The sequence below is a fragment of the Notolabrus celidotus genome, chromosome 12, assembly GCF_009762535.1.
Source record: "Notolabrus celidotus isolate fNotCel1 chromosome 12, fNotCel1.pri, whole genome shotgun sequence".
NCBI classification, from domain to species: Eukaryota; Metazoa; Chordata; class Actinopteri; order Labriformes; family Labridae; genus Notolabrus; species Notolabrus celidotus.
In genome coordinates this window covers 3,015,036-3,037,855 of record NC_048283.1, presented here as the reverse complement: position 1 = coordinate 3,037,855, position 22,820 = coordinate 3,015,036, and the positions used below count along the sequence as shown (strand labels likewise).

The following is a 22,820-nucleotide window of genomic DNA, read 5'->3' as shown; positions in this document are numbered from 1 at the left end:
GTCAAAATGCACGTAGTTCAGGGTAAAGTCCCTTTACACAAAATGTGGACCCCCTAGTGGCTGAATACTTTACTTACTTGAAAATTCAGAAAGTTAGAAACTTCACAGGTAAACATGCAGGGTTTTTTTTTATGCCAGTGAATGAATGAATGAGGCCATCCACTGAGTTGAGCATAAATTATGTTGCAAAGATATTCATAGCACCAATCATACTCTGCAGAGGCCTTCCACTCGGAGGTGAATAAATGTTATAGTTCCTTAAATACTCGCCTTCACCTTCCTCATGTTCAGCAGCAGTGGAGAGTCACTCTGCAGTGAGTAATTCAATAAACAGGATATATTGGATGAAGTGTGTATACGCATAAGTGGAATCTGCTTCTGCTTCAGGAACACGTGTGAGACGTGGCGTCCTCTCAGGGACATGTCCCACCTGACGGTTTTCGAGTGTAAACACTGCGAGCCACAAACACGCCGCTGAAACCACATTTCCTTCTGAAGTGATCAGGCGTATTGACAAGTTTGGAGTAATGACTTCGGCGGAGGCTTATTTCCATCAGTACTCATTCATCCCCAGCCGTCATGTGAACGGAAACGCGTACACAGGTTGGAGAAAAGCTCGACCTCTCTGGGGCTGAGAGACTTCCACTTGTGTTTTGTTGGAATCCAATAATTATGTTGTGGCTAATCGCTAACAATTATCCAGCTTGGGTTAAATCTCTGACTGCAACAAACACCTTCATCTTTAAGTCACCTCTGTACCTCGTGATACACAGCCAGGGAACACACACACATAAACACACAGAGACAACATTATCTAATAGACTGCAGGGAGGGTAATTGCATAAACTAATCGATAGCACCTCATTAGGGGAACTATTTCAGCTAAAAGGTCAATCCCACCTCCCCTCACAATCCTCTCACTGTAAATATTCAGAGGAAAACAACATTTTCCCTGAATACCAAATAGGTTTATCCAAGAATGCTGTAATACATTTACCGGAGAACAATATACGGTTAAGCTCACTTGTGTCCTTGTATTGGCAGTAGTCCTGCTCTGATGGCTCTGTTTTGTTGTTGCCGCTGCAAGCCATTTACATTAGGGATGGCCCGGCACAGGCGACAGTCAGATCACAGGAACCTGAGGAGGGTTCAGCTGAAAATACAAAACAAGGATGATTGAAACATCTGCTTTTAAAGAGATGATACAGCAAATACCTCAGCTGGTTTATTTTCATGAAATTAGTTTTTGACTGTGACCCAGAAATGACACAAACACATGATTGCTCATTCACCTGTTATGGTACAAGAGCATTTACTGTAAAATCTGGGATGTACACTACCAGTCAAAGTTTGGACTCACCTTCTCATTTAATGTTTTTTATGTATTTTCATTATTTTCAACATTGTAGATTAATACTGAAGACATCAAAACTATGAAATAATCTGGTTTTGCCATAATCTGGATTACAACAGTAGTCAAATAGAGCTATCCATTGTGTACTAACCCTACCTCTGAACAACACAACTGATGGTCTCAAACACATTAAGAAGGCAAGTCATTCTACAAATGAACTCTTGACAAGGCTCATGTTAATTAGAAACCATTCCAGGAGACCACTTCATGAAGCAGACTGAGAGAATACCAAGAGTGTGCAAAGCTGTCATGAAGGAAAAAGGGGGCTACTTTACCGAATCTGAAATATAAAACATATTCTGCTTTGTTTAACACTTTTTGGTTAATTAAATAATTCCATATATGTTCTTTCATAGTTTTGATGTATTTGGTATTAATCTAGTGTTTAAAATAACTAAAATAAATACAAACCCTTGGTGTGTCCAAACTTTTTGTTGTGTGTTCTACATTTCCTGCAGACTGGAGTGTCCTCAAATTCCCTATCTTTTTTAATGTAACAGATGTAGGATGCTATTTCTTCTACGTTTGCTCCTGCTGCTTCTTCTTCGTCTGTTCTGTTTCATGGTGGGCTGTAACCAGTGAAAAAAAAAACCAGCACCCCACCCTACTATGTACCATTGAGTTACACAGTATGCTCATTTTAAAGCTGGGGTTGGTAATCAGATTTAGATCCACTTTTTGTTATACTGGTTAAAATGATCTTTATGTCCTGATGGCAATCAATACATAATGTGTTCTTAAAAAAGAGTAAAGAAAAGACACTATCTACAGCCGGAGTAAACCTGGGAAAACACCAACCAATCAACCTTTTTTGGCTCCCCAAATTTTAAACCAATCAAATCCCGTCCAGCCGTTCTGCCCTCCTCCTGCGCGTACATTTCCCCGGCGTGCACTCCTCCGAGTCCCCGTCTCCTGCCTCTACTTCCCCTGACTCTATTTACTGCCCCTCTCGCTCGTCCTCGGGCCTGTCCCCTCTGACCCCATGAGGTGCTTTACTCAGGACTGTAGTCCGGATCAGAGTCTAAAAATCTCTCACCAACAAGCAGAATAATTAATGACGTTCAGTAAGTCCTACAGAAATGTTTATGTACTGTAGCGTCCGTCCGGACGCTGTAGCAATGACGAGCCGATTCGTGAACACGTTGATCTTTAATAACCGGTCACTGTCGGCCGTGATCACGACAACCAACAAAACAACAATCAATGTTTGAATGAATGAAGAACTTCTCCTCTTGTCTCTCCTCTCTCCCGCTCACACACTCTACACCTCTCCTGATGCCTTCACTGACTGTCAACACTGTAGGAATTAAGAGCATCTACACTGAACAGGTTTAACAAACAGTAGAGCTGTTACAGTATTATACATGTGTTATAACTTTTCTCCTGATATCGTGTCACCGGTACAACTGGATAATGCTAGCATGATAGTTGTGAGTACTAACAGCAGCCATGTTTGTTTGTGTTTTTAACTTTCACTATGATAATGTTTTGGTGAGGACCAGTTTTGAATCAGTCACCATCATATGGTCGAGAATCAGCGGCGCTCCTGCATGTGAGCGGGGGGGGGGGGTCGTTTTGGAGGAGCTCTGAGGGAGGAGGGGAGGGGTTAGACGGAGTCCTGAGGAAAAGCCACATTCAAAGTCATGCTGGTTTTCCGAGACTACCAACCCCAGCTTTAAGCAAGATATCAACATTCCATTTTTCTTAAAAGACGGTTTTTGCAACAGCCCTATTGTGTGTCTTCTAAATCCTGTGAGGTGTATTAATCCACAGTGTTTCAAATAATGAAACAAATAAAAAACGTTGAAGGAGAAGGTGTTTCCAGACTTTTGACTGGTAGTGTAAGTCAGGTAAAAAGGTCTAAGCTGTGGTCTTGCATGATGACGTTTAATGTGTTAAGCAATTTGCAGTTTCTCTACACGTGTAGCTCTTTCCAGCAGCACCTGATACCCGTGCATAATTGAGCACAGCCTGTGGCAGCACAGCTAGTTGTGAGATACACACAGACCCACTGCCTGTGACCAATTTGCAGAGACGAATGACACAATTTGGGGTATCAAAAGTGTTCTGGTCTCTCTAATCGTCCACTTTTGTTTCAGCTGGCTTTGAGAGTCTTCAGGAAAAAACATTAGTGTGGTGAGAAAAGTGGTGGAACACATCTGCTGTGAAGCGATTCTGGATTCTATCAGGGGTCATCTGATGACAATTTAGCTTTTTATCCCAGATGAGCCCCTAAATCATCGTAACTCAGCTCACAAGACATGACACAAAGAAAGGGAAATGTGCGGTTCAGCTAAATGGTGCAAGATATTAGTCCAAAAATGTGTCATCAACCAATTTGGAGTAAGAAGATGAGGCATGTGTGTCGGTTGTAGGTGAATGGGAGATGCTGTTGACTTCCAGATCTTAAATACATCAAGAAGACTGGCCAGGTACTTCCAGGTGTGGTGGAACCAACGCACCAGCATCAAAACATGAATTTGGAGGGCCGTTACCTTGCAAACAGATATCTGCAAGTGCAGCTAACAACTTGCTCCAAGAAGTCTAACTCCATTCTCATTTCTGAATTTGCTAGTTGGATGGTAAACAACAACATGCATGGAAAAGGAAGTCCTGGCTTGAATTTCTCTAACACTGACTATGAGGATCTTTTAGTGCAGCCAGAAGTCTAGACTACCGTCAGATGAGCCAACAGGTTCTTAAATAGGTGATACAAAAACAAGAAACTGCATACATTAAACAGCATTATTATTATCTGGTACACTGCCCCTTTAAAGTTACCTGCTACCTTTAGTCAGACTAGTCTTGTGAATTAAAGTGATTAAGATCTCACAAACATGGATTTGCATTAGCACACATTAACCCTGCAGACATAACTCTCTCCAGGACTGTGAACCTGGAGGCTGTTTACTCACTGTAGGGGTGCCTTCACACCATGATTGTTTATTATCTCTTATGTAAGAGCCTGCAGGGAGTCTATTAGTCAACACAACACTGCGGTTACATTCAGATTCACATCTGAGAGCAGGATGTATGCAGTTCGGGTTAGAATTCCTCTGCTGACTCTGTTATGATATCATGAAAGGATGGAAACATTTGAACTATGGTGTTTTTCAGTCAGCTTAAACTCTGTCCAGGATTTAAATGGTTTTTTCTCAGCAGCCGGGTCCGAGCTGTAAGAGCTCTTTGAGCTTGAGTCTATGTTGTCAAGCTACATTTTTTCCTTTCTGTGACACATTCCTGGAGTGATGAGGCAGAATAAAGCCACCGGGCTCTATGAACATTTGAAAACTACTTGAATTCTTCACATTAACGATGCTCTCGCACGGACTCACTCTCACTAATTTCAAGCTTTTAATAATTCAGCCGACCATTAATTAACAGATCTCAAAGAATGAAGTTACAGCAGCTCAAAGGAAGTCAGATTTGTTCATTGATGTGAGAAATGTATGCAGCAATGCGTCCACGCTGGAACAACTCATCTATGGAGGAAAGCATCGTTTTCTAACCACTCATCTCTGACCTAACATTAACTAGGTATGTCTAAGTGCCATGCACTCTACTGTACTGTGCTGTGCTGTTGGAACATTTTGTGCAAGGTGTCCTTGACAACTCACTCTCTGCATGTTGTAAAGAAGCTGAGCAACATAAAAAGAAACAACTCCTGTAGTAAAAGCACTCTGAGTGAACCTCAATCAAGAATGCTCTGCCCTCTGAATATTACAACTCAGTATATTACAACTCAGTTACGCTTCATCACACAAACTCACTCTGGACTTTATTCCCTCCAGAGATGGGTCGGGATTTGAGAGTATGTTTGTTTTATCCATAGACTGTATAAATAATGGACGTAGTATCCGTGACGTCACCCATCTGTTCCTGAGCGCTGTATAGAAGCCAATTGTCAGCGGGAGCCATATTGGTAATGCTGAACTCAACCAAGCTTAGTGTGAGGTAAAGAGGCGGGGTTTGAGCCTCCTCGCCAACAGCTATGTGTTCCCGCTTGTCAGTCAAGTCAGTCATGTCCTTATTTGGGCAAAGCTTGTCATCTTAATACTTTCTGAACCGTCTCATTAGAAAAAAATTCACCCCTAGTACTGTGTGTGCCGATAGAGAAATTAGCTATGTAGACCCAAGCCTTTTTTTGTACCAGGCTGTAAACATGTTTATTTCTGCTGTAAAGATCGTCTTCTTTGAATTGGTGTGTATGTGGTTTCCTGTGTTTCTGCAGCCAACCTCAAGTGGACACTCGATGAATTGCAGTTTATGACACTTCAGCATGGGCTTCATATTTTGAGACCGGAGGTTGCCGCTTGATTTTATCATGCTTTTATTTATTTATCTTTAAGTTATATTTTGGGGCATTTTTGCCTTCATGGATAGGACAGCTGAAGAGAGACAGGAAATGTGGGGAGCAGAGAGAGGGGGAGGACATGCAGTAAATGATCAAGGCTGGAATCGAACCTGCGATCTCTGCGATGAGGACTATAGCCTCTGTATGTGGGGCACTTAGACCGCTAGGCCACCAGCGCCCCTGTCATGCATTCATTGAAGAAGTCTTGTCTTCTTCGTTGGTGTCTTGGTTTGGTAACACCTTTAAGGGTTGGAATTCTTTAAACCAATTTAGCTACCTTAGTGTTAAACATGACTCCTACCTTAGGTACAGTGAGTTGCAGCTTCCTCCCAGCAGAGGCTTTCAGTCCCAAGGTGTTGCAATATTTGCACGCACACTGCAGTAGCATTATGTATTGGCACTATTCATTTTGGTTCCATGCTCCTACCTAGGTTTTATTCCAGAGGTTATCTATTTATCTAAGTGAACTTTAAAAAATGTATTTATTGATAATTCTCACTCTCATGTTCTGATCGGTCGAGCCTTTAGTGCTTTTTATCACAATCTAATATATTTAAATTTTGATCCTTATTGTGCTGTTTCATGTGATTGTTGTATTGTGGTTTTGTGTCATTGTCCTGCTGCAAAACAGATCCACCTACAGGTACAAAAAATAACCTGAACTGAACCTGATCTTAAAAATATATGTTCCATTTGCTTCTACCAGCACCTGGCTGTAACGTGGTACATCCGACAGATGGCAGCTGTAACTCGTCTGCAACCTCTTTGCTGATTTAATAACAAAAGAAGAAGAAGACAGCAGAAGTGCTGGTTTTCTGGTTAAAGGGGTGCAGAGAAGAGAGATTCAGAAGTGGAGAAAAAAGGCAGACTTCTGCTGCTGCCATAGTTCTTGGAAAAAAACAGAGAAAGCTTTGTCAGGTGAAACTATCATCACATCATTCAGCTGAACTAGTTCACGCCCACCAGGCAGCCTGTTCCCTCTGTTATACTTACTGTCTCTCCCACGTGCATACCTGAAACCTGTGGTGATAGATCTTTCCAGGCCACAGCTCCAGAACCCTGGAATGCTCTTGTTTGTTTTTCTTAACTTAGAATGAGTATTATTCAGAAAGAGCATGTCCCCTTCCCTGCCCCCATCTCACACCGCCACGTTTGCATGCTTGTGCATTTTTGTATTCAGTGACTGGCTACCCAAAATGCACCAGTTGGAAGATGAAGAAGAAGAACAGAGTGGAATTGTATTAATACAAGTTTTTGATGGTAAAATTTTGAGGAATGGAGGGTCAAACTTCAGCATGCATCATAGCAGCTTCCTGTCATCGAAGGCCAACATCACTTGTGGAGATTAACCTACAGGAGGGGTGAGCAAGGGAGTGGTTCAAGCTAAAATCTGCATCTTTAAAGGGTAATTGCAGACAAATATTTCAACACTATCCCATTTAAATTAAGTATTTATTGATCTTTTGTTCATCATGGTGCAAAACAATGCTCCTCATACGCACAGTTGCCAGCTTCTGGATGTTAAAACTATCACTGTGTACTGAAGGCTCCAGGTTAAGTTAGCTATGGAGTTTATAACTGACTTTAAAGTGTACAGACTGGACACACTCTTATTGAGCCATGAGAAGTGACCTATTTCAGAGTTAGTTCCCAAGGTACTGCAGGAAAACTCAATAGGGAGGTGGTGAAATGACAAACTCACGAAAGAAGAAAAAATTATCTCCAAGAAATTTCAGTTTTTTGGATTTGAAGATAATTTGACTCTATAGAAACAACAAGTTGCTGGCATTTAAAGAAATGCAGTGACATTTTGATATTGGACTTTTCATTGGCCAGAGGCAAAGGTTGGGTCAGGAAAACATTGGCTCATGCACCAGTCCTGGATTTTTTATTGGCAACAGAAGAGTTTCTGTATCGGTCTGCACTTGTTTACTGGAGGAACCTTGACACACTCAATTAAAAGCTGTGTGACTCATAGCTAATACAGCTTTTGTCAATTCCCATCTTCTCATGTTTGAAAAAATAAATCTGATGTTTGTGCACATAACAAAAAAGTTGTGTCACCAAGTAAACCAAACCAAAAAAAAGTTACAGCCCATCAGCAACAAGTTGCTTCCATAAATCCTGTACTAATACCTCTGAGGAGTATCTCACCCTGTGGGAACAATCTCAGCTGATTCAAACAAATCTCTTCCTTTGAGTGAGTCATTAAAGTGGTTTCTGTGTGTTCATGGATTACTGAGGCAGAGCTTCTAAACTAGGACTGAAATAATGGCTGTTTGTTTGGCTGTTCAAATATCACTCAATAACCCCTTTGTGTGAATTATATCTATTAAAGCATTAAACTCACCTCGTCGAGTGCACTCTTCTTCTCTTCATGCTGCTCTGTCCAATAGTACCTGTCTGCAGGATGCAAGATGGTATATGTTACGCCTACCAAAGGTGCATTTCAACCAAGAGTTCTGAAAGCCCCAGGACCTTTGAAAAGTACTACCCCCCTAGCAGGGGCTTTTTAGTGGGGAGATTATCTACCCCTGAACTAAATTTAGACCCTGGGTCCACCGGTGGAAACAGGGTAAAGTCCTTAGGTCTGGGGCAAAGTTCAACCCAGGGTTAATAGATACATTAAATAAACATTGCTTACATCAAAAGAAGGCTAATCAACTCACGCATTAAAGCAACCATGTGTAACTATGGTATGTGTGAGTTATACGCTTAGATGTATTTAATGGTTGCCAATAACTTCCTGTTTTGACATCTCATGTGATTCTATGTGATTTAGACAGCTACACGTTCCTCCCTTCTCTTGCAGCCTGCAGACAGACCACTCTCCCTCTGTCAACTGGGATGGTCTCATTGCTGCCCCCTGTGTGTTTAGATAACAGCATCGATTATTGCATTTACTGAGGACTGATGTTGCATTTGGTGTTACAGTGGATCATCCAGTCCAAACTCCTCTGGGATCAACCAATCACACAAACAGAGCTGACACTGAACTTTTATTGCAGCTATCAGTGAGATGTTTAGTCACTGTGCTTCCTTTTCTTGTTATTCTTTCAGCAATTCCTGGATGTTCATTAAAAATAAATGTCTTGTTCTCTCGCTGATGGCTGATCTTTCCCCAGTTTACCGTTTTTTTTATTTTAGACATCCTGACAGACTAAAAAGTGGGCCCCTTAACACAAGCTCCTTAGAGGAGATAGTGCAATCCAATGTAACACCAACAGAAACAACACTCCTAAAATCTGACCACAGAGTCTAAGTCTCAGAACAGCCTTCAGAGAGGTAGTGTGTGTGTTGATGTGTTTGAGTCCCCGATTCATGCATCACCCAGTGATCATTCCAACACAGTCACCAGTGAGACACTTGCATCATATTGTCATTTTATTCCTAGTATAAGAGACATACAATGGTATTTCTGTGAGACCAAATTCATAGTAATTGAAGAGGCGACGCCTGGAAATCAAACAGAAAAGAAAAAATAAACATAACACTGATTCAATGAGACCCCGCCCAGATAGAATGTATTTACACCAAATCAAATACTGATAGAGCTGTTAGAGGCCAGACCGCTCCGCTCCAATACAATCTGTCACCGGCAGATTAAAAAAATAAAAAAACACACTTCCACTCAAACACTGTAGCTGCCACAATTCCTCTTATGAAACATTACGGTCACGACCTTTAATCAAGTTGGATGTTTTATATTTGTAGCTCAAAAGCTATTTAACGCTCGGCTGCTTGTTAAAATCCAAATTACTTTCTTTCCATAAGAAACGTCGCGGCCGGCTGTATTTTCTTTTATTTACCAGAGCTGGAGTTTGAACAGTAAACTTTATAAAGGGGTCAACGCAGTGATGGGAAATTTCAATCAATATGAAACACCACTTTCAAATACAGTAAATAGCGTAGTGCTGCTGTCACAGAATTGATCGCGGTTTCAGTCAACCGTGGCCAAAGTGACTCTGCTGAAAAGTTTCACACAGAGGGAAATACTCAACAGATGTTGGGTGGCGTGGAGAGAACCTGGTTCGGCGAGTGGATTGATGTAGGAGAGAATCTCATCTCGCTTCATCAGAGTTCATTGCACTTCTTCATGTTTCACACACCCTTAACAGAAATCTCCAATCCTATTTATTTACTTCCTATGTTTGTTCACACCTGGTGACACAGGTAAGTTAACATCTACAGAGCAATCATTGTAGAAGTCCAATCAGAGACGTTGTATGAGAAGGGTGGAAGCCATTCTGATTGGAAAGCCTTGACTCTTCTACTTTAATTGGGACCATAGATTACTAAATCAGCATCATGTGTGTTGAGTAACACTTATAACTAATTATGGAGGCCCTGAACTCTTCTGGAAGCTGTTACCAGAGTGATAAAATTACTCAGGTGATGGGTCATTTTTATAATTTGCTCCCACACTCACCCCCTGCTGTGCTGGAACAAAATGCAGGTTTTACACCTCTTCATATAAGCTTCATTTTACACCCACCTCTCATACAAGCCAATGGTCAAGGTCCATGACTTCATGCTGCTATTTTCTCCAACTTACAAATAGAACAGAAATTGGGAAACATGTTTTTCTCTTAAATTTCCTCTACAGATAACAAAAAGCATGAGCTTGAGTTGCAGCAAAGTCCAACATCCATCCCTCGTGGACTTCTACAATGACTGCTGGTCTGCAGGTGATAACTTAAGAGGAACTGTGAACTACTTCTTAAGTAACCCAAAGAGATGCTAGCGCTACTACTAATAAAAAACAGTCAATATTGGCACCTAGAGGGGGAAAGTGACACCCAGTGGAAAGTGACATAACATGGAGGCGACAAACCTGAATGTCTGCAGTCTCAGGCTGAGCATACTTGAGTTGCCCAACACTCCTCAAAAAAAATCTGCAGGCTCACAGTTTTGGGAAAAGAAAAAAACAATCAAAAAGAAATGAAGGGTTTCATTCCAAAACACTGTATCTATCTGGAAACAATATCTTTGTGTTGATTCTTTTTCAAAAAGGACAGATGGTTCGGTTTGACTTTGTAAAATAAAAAGGCTCAATATGCTCAAGATACAAGAAAATAGAATTAATTAAAGAGTGTTACAATCATAATAGCGGTTATCAGTTTATCAGAACAAGTGTTCAAAATGACAAATATCTTATTCTGGAATGAAACTCTTCAAATGTACAATAGATACTGTATGACACACTGACAACCATAGAAAATTAAACACCTACAATATACTGTAGCATAGTAGCCATCTGAGCCCCTTGCATTTACCCCTACCCCCATGTCACACACTATTATTAAATAAGGCACACATTTACACATACAGTTAAAATTTGGCTAGTAATTATTCCTTTATTTACACCCAATAGCCACATAGTTAATAATTATAATAACTGCTGTCTTTTCTATATTTTTTGTTCATTCTCATGATGCCAGGCGGCATGGCATTAATCCTCTTTGGGTCCAAAATATTTATGAGAATACCGTTTTTTTTTTCTTTCTATGACTAAGGATGTTCGACCCACTAGATTTGTAGAGCACCAATCTTAGAGAAACATTCTCAAGGAACTGAAATGGACCCGCGTGGACTGTGTCTTTATTGACCTGACATCTGCTGGGACGGAGAGAAAAAAAAAAGAAGAGAAGACTAGGGTAGCTGCTTTGTTGAAGTATTTTCTTTCTCTTGATAACTTGGACAAATTTGGTTCACTGTTTTTAGTCAACTGACAATGAGCATTAATTGATGAAGTGCATGATTTGGTGACCCTAAGATACTCCTCAAGGTGTTAAGGGGGATCGTTTGATATGCCCAAAGATGAAAGAGTATAGTAAGGCAAAGACATAACTACTTTCAGGGGAATTTGCTGACTTTTCACCACAGGTTACATATACTGCATATGTATATGTATACATATACGGTGTGGATATAAACACACATATATATACACACACATGCATAATATAAACACATTCGAGGGTGGGGCGGGTGGGGACTGGTTACCAACACTACATCAGAAAAAGGTTAAGCAAAAGCATGAATCTAAGCATTGCAGGAGCCTCTGGTTTTAAAGTCTTCAAGATGACTGATGTGTAAAGTTCTTCCATCATCAATGCGTCCAAAAACTAAGTTGCATTGTAAATCCACACTGAGGACATTGGCAGCCTAAAATAAGGAGGTGGCTTCACGTCACCCAAGTCAACAGTTCTATAATAAGCAAGTAGCTGAGCAAATACCAATATGGTACAAAGATATTCGTTGGACAAAAAAGAAGAGGGAAAACAAGTTTGGTTGAGGCTTTTGTCCACAGTGACACTGGCTGCCACTCACTTGGTAGTGTTCTCTTGGGGAGGTCTACATCCTCGAACCCAATACGTGTCTCCGAAGGGAAGTTCCTTAAAGAAGACACAATGAGGGACACTCCCTCTCTAGTCCTGGAGTGTTCCTCCTCAGTAGTTGAACTTTCCCTGTTGGTTAACTGGGGATGTGGCAGGTATGAACAAGGGCTTGGGAGGGACGTCAGGTTTGAGAGAGGAGGCCCGGCGGACGATAGCGCCCCTGTGTTGGACCTCTTGCTGCTCCCCATTGTAGCTGTGCTGGCGTGTCAGGTATCCATTGGGGATGAGGGGGTAGTGAACCTCGCAGGCGCTGCCTGTTGAGTTCATCCGTGCCAGAAGAGGAGGCGGTTGGTGTGGCCCACCATTTCGTTGGCTGAAGCTGTGTTGGCGAGGGATCATGCCTCCCCCTCCTCCTGCACTTCCGTTGGGCATCTTGGTGGCAGCAGCAATCAGGGAGTGCCTCTGGGACGAGTGCCTCCTCTCCAGGGTAGACTGGTGGTGCGGGGGGATGTCTGGAGGAACATCCATGCGTCGGGTGAGGCTGTCTCTGGGTAAGGTGGATGAGCTGTAGTAGGGAGCTGATTCTGTCTCAGGAATCTGAGGTTGGATGCGATTGGCAAATGCTAGTTGACCTCCGCTGGCCATCAGACCTGATGGGCTCATTAACTGGGAGTTCTTGCTGCTGCTCGCCTCATGTATGTGCTTCAGGAGCTCATCCAGTGAGGTTACCTCCATCACCTTCTGAGAGTAACCAGGATAAGGTTGCTGAGATAACACACGTTCAACATTGTGGATTTTGCGTTCTTCTGGATGAAGGTGACTGAGTGGCTGACCATTGGACAGGCCATGTGAGTATGGATAGATCTGCTGGTGAAGCAAGGCAGAGCTGGGCCTGGATACTATGTTGTGGGTCTTTGGCTCCTTGGCGTTGTTACAATTCTGGTTCTTCTCCCACTGGTTCTTGAAAGCTTTCATGCTCTTTATGGGTAGCTCTGGGGTCGAGTCTGGTGTAGGCAGACCAGACAGCTCTGAGGAATGGTGGAGATGGTGGTGGTGCTGGTGGACCAGGTCACCCATCGTCATTCCATGATGGCCGTTTCTCCTTGGTGGGTGATGCTCCTTGCTGTTTGCAAAGAAAGAGTTGTAGATCTTCGGAGATGACACCTCCATCTTGTCGTCTTTGCCCTGGCTGTCCAGGAGGCCATTGAGCTTGGCCAGGCTGCGGAGGGACAGGGCGTGTGGGATTGGGGCCTCAGGATCCTTTGATAACTTCTTGGTCTTGTGTCCTGTGTGGTTGCAGTAGCAGGAAACCAGGAAGCCAGACAGAAAGGCACCAAGGACGAAGGCCACTAAGACACAAGCAATCAGGAGAGTATAATGGACACTGTGATTGGTCTTCTCCAGATCTGGTGGTCGCCTCACACCTACAGAAGAGAGAGATGGAGAAAAGGTACTTTGGTTAGAGTTTTCTGCATTAGCAAGAGGTAAAGCAAACAGTTTCAAGAGCTAATATAGGTCAAGCAGCAGCAGGGACAGACAGGTTGTGTTTATAGGGGCTTCACTATGTGGAAAATAGCATGGGAGAGGTGTTTGAACCCCGCTCTTGGCTCCCTTTCCTCACACCTCTAATAGATCAATAGAGCCTTTCTCTGTAGTACCTGTTCTTTTCCCTGAGATTGGCAGAGGCCAAGAGCTCCCCAGTTAGTGAGAAATCAACTCTGAAATGAGTTAGGGCTTTAAATATTGATGGCAGCACAGCAGCAGGAACCCAATGTCATTTTCACAGACTTTGCTTTCCAATGCGAGGATCAGGGGCGAGAGCACCTGGTGTGATGAACGAGCCAAAAATAACAGGTCTATCCAATAGCTCACAGGCTGTGGCACCTTTGCCAACACAGACTCAAATGAGGTTGTCAGATTCTTTCAAAAATGAAGCTGAGGGGGCATTTTGTGCACCAATGCACCAGAAAACACAAGGTTACTTAGCTGAGGTAAATCTACCATGCACATGTCCTTGGGTGATATGACCCTAGCTCTGTGTTTGCCTAATAGCGTGAAAGGCAGCACTGATAAAAAGGAGTGAGACCTGCCACCTCGCGTAATCAGAGCTCATTTGCAAGAAGGCTGCTGCCATCTGTGGTGTCAGGCCCTTCCCTCTGCCCTTAATGACAGTTTCTGAGAAACTGATTAGTCTGTGGAGGAGGGGGACGGCTGAGCCGCAGACAAGAGAAAGAAATGCAGGTGTTCCACGCAAGTTCAATTCAACAGCTAATGAAAGCCTCATCAAGAAATGGAAATGGAAATGAGGTCTAAATAAGGCTTGATGAAAGTGTATAAGAGGGTCAGAATGATAGCGATGGGGAGGATGGTGGGTGGGTGTTTATAAGGAGAATTAGTAATGAAATCAATCATTTGGATGAAATTTTAGTCTTGTGTTTGAAGTCAACCACCAAGATTTAACAGAAAGAAATCATGTTGGTCCAGAAGTTTCCCAAATGTTATCCCCAGGGCGTAAAATTAATATGCATGTGAGGTTTTGTTTACATACTTTCGCCCATTTCTGCCGACTGTCAGGCTATTTTGACCCTCGCAGCGCTGCACTTGTGTTGTGATTTGGTACCTTTGCTTTAAGAAGCACGGCGGGAAGAGCGTACTGAGGAAGATGTGGCGACACATTCCCGGCGTGAAGCCACCACAAACAAAAAGGATAAACAAATATAATCAGGAAGAGGAACAGACAGCTGAATGGAGTAATGTCACTATACGACGTTTCAAAGAAAACGTCCCAAAGGAAAATCCCTTTTCCTGCTGGTTAAATGGAACGTTCCTCTTAAAGCTGTGAGACAGACATTTGGCTCACTCAGTCAATGTAAAAAGTTGCACTTTTGAATAATTCTAATACATGATGATGCAGCAGTCACCTTGAAATTAAGTATAAGCTAATAAAATAGCAATAATCTAATTATATCTGTACATGACTGTATTCTTTAAGTGATGCTTACGTTGGATTTTCATAATAAAAACGTATGGTAATTATTTTAAATCAACAAGGCATGATTTTTTTATTTGGCCCATGAAAAATATTTTTGGGCAGTACATTTTTGGAGGTCACTAGACAAGGGCAGATGAGGTAAAAGTTAATGTTACGCCCTAGTTATCCCATTGATTTGTTTAAAAGTCTAAACAATATTTTGTAAACCTCAAATGATCCCTGACACTATGATTAATACACATTCATAACATCCAACTAGCTCCGGTGATGACTGCAGCTTTTAATTGACTGATGCTTGTTACAAAGGGTGCAGGCATTACTAAAACTAACCCTTGGTATTTGTCAGTGGACTCTATCCCTAACCCTAACCACTCTGCGTTCTTGCCTAATCCTAACCCCAAGGAATTTGTCAGTGGACTCTATCCCTAACCCTAACCTCTTTGAGTTCTTGCCTAACCCTAACCTCTTTGAGTTCTTGCCTAACCCTAACCCACAGTATTTGTCAGTGGACTCTATCCCGAACCCAAACCACTCTGAGTTCTTGCCTAACCCTAACCCACAGTATTTGTCAGTGGACTCTATCCCGAACCCTAACCACTCTGCGTTCTTGCCTAATCCTAACCCACATTATTTGTCAGTGGACTCTATCCCTAACCCTAACCACTCTGAGTTCTTGCCTAACCCTAACCCACATTATTTGTCAGTTGACTCTATCCCGAACCCTAACCACTCTGAGTTCTTGCCTAACCCTAACCCCAAAGAATTTGTCAGTGGACTCTATCCCGAACCCTAACCACTCTGCGTTCTTGCCTAATCCTAACCCACATTATTTGTCAGTGGACTCTATCCCTAACCCACACCACTCTGAGTTCTTGCCTAACCCTAACCCACAGTATTTGTCAGTGGACTCTATCCCTAACCTAAACCACTCTGAGTTCTTGCCTAATCCTAACCCCAAGGAATTTGTCAGTGGACTCTATCCCTAACCCTAACCACTCTGAGTTCTTGCCTAATCCTAACCCACAATATTTGTCAGTGGACTCTATCCCTAACCTAAACCACTCTGAGTTCTTGCCTAACCCTAACCCACATTATTTGTCAGTGGACTCTATCCTGAACCCTAACCACTCTGCGTTCTTGCCTAATCCTAACCCACAATATTTGTCAGTGGACTCTATCCCTAACCCAAACCTTTGGACTTTCTCGCAATCTATCACCTCACCCTTAACCTAACCACTCTGAGCTCTTGCCTAACCCTAACCCACAGTATTTGTCAGTGGATTTCATGCCTAACCCTAACCGTCAGTGGACTTAATGACCACATTTTAAATCAAACAAACTTGATCTCATCTTCACAGCTTCTTGCAAACAAAGTTGATTATTCAGCTTGTTAACTTTCTGAAACTTGGAGAGTTTTATTTAGCTCTTCATTACCCGGACTCAGACTTTAGAGCAGGTGTGCACACAGAGGCTTATTATCTCATCGTCATGTATCACTACATTCATCTTCAAGGGGTTGCTTTGCTCCCAATTTCCCCTACAGAGAGTTACAACTCTATAATCTTTCTGGAAATAACACTTTCTGCAGAGCTCCCAATTAAAAATGCGGAATTTTTTAGCCATTTATTCTTCTGATTGCCGCGCCTTATGACCACATTAAAAAGTCATAAATCATAATTGCGTTCCACTGGGAGAGGCAATCAAAAGTGATGCAGCAGTGAGCCTGTTAATACCTCTTCTTTTAATCACGGGCAATTTTTCTTTTGATCTCATTACACAGGCCGTCAATCCACTTGACAGCAGAGTTGAGGTTCCAAAATTGTAGTTTTAACCGGGGCCTGGGTGATATGAGACCAAATTAAGAGTTGAAAAATCACAGATAAAAGGGCCAATATTGCAGTTATTATGTGAAAAAATACCTCTCCTTCAGGATTTTACACCAGTATGATTTAGAAAAGGTATGAGGCTACAAAGGCTGCTTTCTTCAACAAAGACCTCAACTGAATAGTATTCAGTGAGGCCTTTAATACAGCCTAAAACAGGGTATGGGGTATTTCAGTCTCTGCTTTATAAACTACACTAACTATTTAAATGAGTGCACAATTCATAAATATCCCTAACAATTTTTCCCCAGAGACTAGTCAATCAGAGGATTTAGATGAGGTACCACAATCAAATATGGACCCAGGACAACATAATACAACCATTAAAGGAAAAATATAAGAAAATGTCCAAAGACAAAAACAAGGAACTTAAAAAAGGAAAAAATAACTAATTTCTATGGAGATAGAAACCTTTCAAAGCCCCTGAGTGCCCCAGAGGAACACACCACACCTCCACCACCACTGCCCAGAGTTCTAGATGGGGTTCACGCTGACCAGGTTGCACATTGGCCTGTGAGATTTGGCATGCATAGCCGCTGCAAATTCCGCAAATCAATGCAATCACTACCCTCTGTGAGAAATATAATGCGTGTCTTTGCGTCACAGAGGCAAGAAATAGTTCAAATCTTATCATTTGGCCTACACTACACTGGCAAAGCTACTTAACAGATGTAAAACTGATAAAATTGGTTCAGACATGGCGCTAATTCCACAAAGGTTTTGTTTCCTTTCGGTTTTTTAAAAGTTGTTTTCCTCTATGTATGTTTATTTAAGTACTGAAGTCTGTTATTTGTTTTTTTACAGCTACACACTGCAAAAGCTGAAAACTAAGTATCTTATTTATAGTATAAAATATCTTTTTAGACTTAATAAGCCACAGTCTCCACACAAGTCCAGAAAAATCTCATTATAAGATACTAAAAGCCACAAAAAGACTTGAATTGCTTGTAATGAGCAAAAAAAAAAAAACATCCAATGGAATCAGAAAAATGTACCATTAAAGCTTCTTGAAATAAGAATATTGCTTTAACTCAGTAAATTTCACAAGTAAACTTGTCTTATTCCATTGGAAGAAATATTTGTACCCTTTAGATGCAATTCAGGCCTTAATTATGGCTTGACCAATCTTAAAATAAGACATTTCTCTTGACTTCTGAGATGAATGTGGCTTATTTTGAGTCTAAGAAGGTAATTTTGACCTGAAAGGAGACATACACACTTGCTTAGTTTTGAGTTCTTGCAGTGCAGTAGCTTGCTGAGAAGACCCCCAATGAGGAAGAGTTATTTATTTTTATTTAATTTGCTTATTTTGTGACATGGAGCCATTCTGAAAGAGTAATTTGTTGTTAAACTATCACAATTTGGATATATGTTATGGAAATGTAAATAAAGCAAAAAAAACGTATTTTTAAATGCAAAATAAATGTACCATAAACGCCCAATGTGACATACTGTATATGTCACATTACAGATCTTTGACATTAAGAGGTAGTATTAAAAAGAAAACATCATAAATGTCATCTATGTGGTCCACTTGGTCTGTGGTCAGTCTATATAATTCTCCTTTGAGGAGAAATGGGTCAGGGTTCTTATTGGTTAAAAAGTTTTCATATAACAAAATGTTTCGTCAGTGATGCTGCAACAGCTTTCCAGAACAATTGTCCAAAGGCTGCTCTGACATTATAGTTCCTCCTGCCTTCTTCTTCACCTCTGTGTCTCTCTGCTGCCTGTGACTCATCGCTCCCTCTGGACCATGCCGCCCCCTCTATGTTCGCGGCTGCAGGCCCACTGAGGGGTCCCTCCTGGGTCAGGGGGTATGAGTCAAGTGCCTCTACGGGGGGGTGAATCGCACAGCTGAGGTAAACAAATTTGGAGCGTACAAACGACCTGTCACAACATGTTTCAGGAGCAGGCCGGATGACTCAATCACTGGATATGTGGGACATATGGTGCCACCGGTCACAGAGAAATTAATACCCTGTGAATCATACTGACAGCCTGGCAAGCAGCTAGGTGGTGCGCAGGAGGTGCTGGCCAACTGTACACACTGACCTGGCTTTATTTTCTCTCTTCTCCTCAGTGCTTCACTGAAGATTTGGGTTCTCCTCAAATAACGGTATAAAAGGAATCTGCTCATGAGGGGATTATCACCTCATGTGGAGGCGATAATTAATATATCTGTGTGCTCATTTAGTAACTACGCTTCAGTGTTTACACAGAAACAGAGTCAGGGTTCATCTCTTACGTTGACACTTTAAATTTTTGTGTCAACTCAACATGGTCTCGGCGCAGGGAAGTCTTAATATGGTGATACTGAAGTCTGCCAAAGGTAAAAAGACAGATGGGCTGCGGGAGTGGAGGCAAGAGAGACAGGGGAGAGTAAGAGAGGAACGGTTACAGCCAAGGGAAAAACTGAGGAGGAAGATGAAGGGATGAAATTCAACCTCAGTGACAAACTGGTGATGAAGAGGGGAGTGAATGTTAGAGAGGACTCTTGGATCCAAGGGGACAGAGGAGCAAGAGCAAAGGCAGAGGAGAGGAGATGAGCCAGAGAGCTGAAAAAAAAAAAAGACAGGGAGATGAGTGTGCATGGAGCAGATTTGAAAGAGGAGGAGGAGGAGGAGGAGGAGGATGGGGAGTGAGGCAGAGTGGCAGAGTGGCAGACAGACAGACGTGGCGGGGTGAGTGACAGACCGTCACTCTGCAGGGTTTTTGAAGCCTGGTGCTCTGCGGCAGCTGTGATACGGTTTGAGTACAACCCTCCCGTTCCTTCACAGTGCTGTAGGAAGAAAAGCAATCTGTGGTTGCATCCATATTGTTAAAAATAGATGGCAGCGTAGGTTATGTAAACAGCACTGTTTTACACAGCATTGTCTGTGCTGCATCGCGCTAATTGGGGATGGTATTCACAAAAAGAGAAGTACATTATGGAGGCCTGGCTGCTGTTGGGTGGGAATTTTTATTCCTGCAAGGTGATGAAGTTGAGTCCGAAAACAAATGAAACAGAAGTGACAACTTCACTGAGGATTGGCATGGTTAAGAAAACGGCTGCTGTCTTTGCAAGCTCCTGCAGAGATCTTAAATCATTAACAATACAGCACCCATGAGCTTTTTCCATGGCACCAATTACTGGGTATGTTAACACTTTCAAAGTTTCACACCCAATTTAGAGAGGATTCTGTGCGGGACATTAAATCATTGCAACTCCACAAAACTGGAATCTCAAATATTGGCAGGAAGAAGCGGCAACTTTTTATTTCAAGGTCAGAAACACAAATATTCAAACCAAGTAACACAACTTTTGCAGACGACTTCAATTGTGTCAGGCTTTTCTCAAGGGTGCATTTAGACACTTTGCAACCTGAAGAAAAAAAAAACAGAACTTGTGTTCTATTTATGAGCGTCAAGTGAAGACGTTCCAAAATAGCCCTATAATTAGTTTCTGCTTCTGCAAGCTTACAAGTGCATGTAATTGTTCCCTTAATGGCTACTCCATTCCAATGAGAACTCCAACCAGACAAAATGGCCCCTGGCTAAATAGGCGAGCATTATCCCCCCACACCCGGCTCGTCCTGCTAATGCTGGAGATTTATTTCTTCCACACAAGAAATAACAATTTAACTCTTGAAAGCCACCCTGAGGTTGAAGATTGGAACACATTAATTATTTTCCCTTTTTCCAAATCCGTGTAAAAAGCAGCTCTGCCTCTGCTTTACTAATTCAACAGTTTTAAAGCCTGATGTCTGTGTGCTGACAGACCTGGTTAGCACCAAGGCATGATGGTGTGTGTCAGTGTGCATGCACACACACGCACACAAACTGGGTATATGTGCTGAGTGTGTGCTGGGTTCTGCCTGTTGACTGAGTGAATTCAATCATGTACACTTGTTATTAGGAATTTGCATAATATTCCACCTCAGTGCTCTGCCAATTGGATTTGGTTTTAATATATGCACACGAGCTAAGGTGATATGGTGTAATGTAAGAGATCCATTCCAATTGAAAAGTAGTAGTAATGAGCGCTGCATTTCATTCCAGGTGCGCTGATGCATGGAGAGCATGGATTTCATTACAGTTTTGATTGAATACAGGGAAATAAGGCATGCTGAGGCATCTGGCAATCAGACCCACACTGTCTGTATGAAGTCCTTCAATATTTACACCTGTGCTTTGAAAGGGAAGTCAAGTTTTCAAGTTGCAGCAAACGTTTCAAAATACTCACACCACGGAAAGTGGTTGATTAAAGGGTTGGTTCACTCAATTTACAGTATGACATATGTTATATGCTCTTACAGCCCCACTCCAGTGCAACTGTGTTTCTCTAAGGGCTTCACTACAAATATCTGTTCCATGTCTGTGAAGGTTCTCAGTCCTCCAGGTCATGGTAATCCAAAGCTTGATCTGTAAGGCAACTGGACTGGTAGAAATTCTTGAAGACGTTTCACCTCTCCTCTGAAAGGCTTCTTCAGTTCTGACCAGACTAAGGCTGAGGACTGAGGACAGCAAGGTTCAGATTCTGGACCGAGAAGAGCGTTGGTATGAAAGAGGGGTGAAGGAAGCCATCTATGTTGAGCTTGAACACCCTTCTCTTAAGAGAGGTGGTGGACTAAGACACCATTTGTCTCCTACATACAATGCTGTTTTGAATTCTCTGTCAAAACAAGTAAGACCACACTCACACCAGAGACCAGGTGACTCTAATGACTCACAGCTGACCCACCACCCTAACGACTGTCAGGAACTAGACTAACGACCTTACTTAGGACCCTTTGTGACTCCTGGACACACCCACGACTGTTAGTCACTTATATCTTCAAGCTCATCCCCAGTCTGGTCAGAACTGAAGAAGCCTTTTGGAGGAGAGGTGCAACATCTTCAAGAATTTCTACCAGTCCAGTTACCGATCAACCTTTGGATTATCTGTTCCATGAAACTACAAGAAAAGTCCAAGAAACATAAAGACACAATGCATTGGAGTGGAAGCAAAATGTCCTGATGCAAAAATCTTATAATAACATCAAATGCTTTTAAAAGCTACAGACACAAAAATGGTGAAATAGGAGAGATGTAATTTGGGTGAACCAACTCTTTAAAGTGTCATCTATCTAACTTATCATTAAACCAGGCAGAGCACATGCATCAAGTGATGTCCTTTTCTTCCTTTGTTTTTTCTTGACATGCAGTTGCATCAGAAACTAAAAGAAAGAAGAGCTGTGTGTTTGCCATTCAGTGGCCGGTAGAGCAAAATGGTTCCAATGCAAACTTCCAACTGTAGCAGGAGGAATAGTTCAAGAAGGAAAGACAGCACTGGAAAAACTTTGGCTTTACCAACTTACTTAAAGAAACAGTCCACACCAAAGCTAGTTTTGGAAGATATACAGAGAGGGAGTTCAAGCTCTCTCTCAGCTGACTCATTGGCAATATGTAACAGACAAAAAAGAGGCAATTATCTTAAGTACCTCATTGCATTGTCTTACTGCTTTGGTTGTCTGCCAAAACCCACATCTATGATCGTGACTCTGGCGTGGACTGTTGCTTTAAGAGATGGAGAAACCGCTTGCAGGCCACTCAAACACCTGCACACAGTTTCTACCATCGGCTGTAGAAGTGAAGGGCAGATCATAAAAAAGACAGTGAGGAGGGTCAGTGAGAAGAGGATTCAACAAAGGAGGCAGGTACAGCTAAAGGGGTTAGTCCAAACTAAAGATTAAAATAACAAAGAAAAAACAGGCAGGTAGAGTGGGAGACAAACTCCCCAGAGGTCAATGAGACAGATTAAAGGGTAAGGGGTCAGGGCAACGAGCCGGGAGGACTGCGTGGGTGGATTAGATCACTG

The 22,820-nt window shown here is 42.2% G+C and overlaps 1 protein-coding gene across 3 annotated transcripts in view; it reads right to left on the bottom strand.

The window, feature by feature from the left end:
• Window positions 1-9,137: 9,137 nt before the first annotated feature.
• sema6e (sema domain, transmembrane domain (TM), and cytoplasmic domain, (semaphorin) 6E) overlaps window positions 9,138-22,820 on the bottom strand; it is a 314,886-nt gene continuing 301,203 nt past the window's right edge. For all 3 annotated transcript variants that reach the window (XM_034698572.1, XM_034698571.1, XM_034698573.1), the window contains one exon: window positions 9,138-13,533. In XM_034698572.1, coding sequence (XP_034554463.1) covers window positions 12,221-13,533 — 1,313 coding nt within the window. In that variant the 3' untranslated portion in view covers window positions 9,138-12,220. The remainder of the gene's footprint in view (window positions 13,534-22,820) is intronic.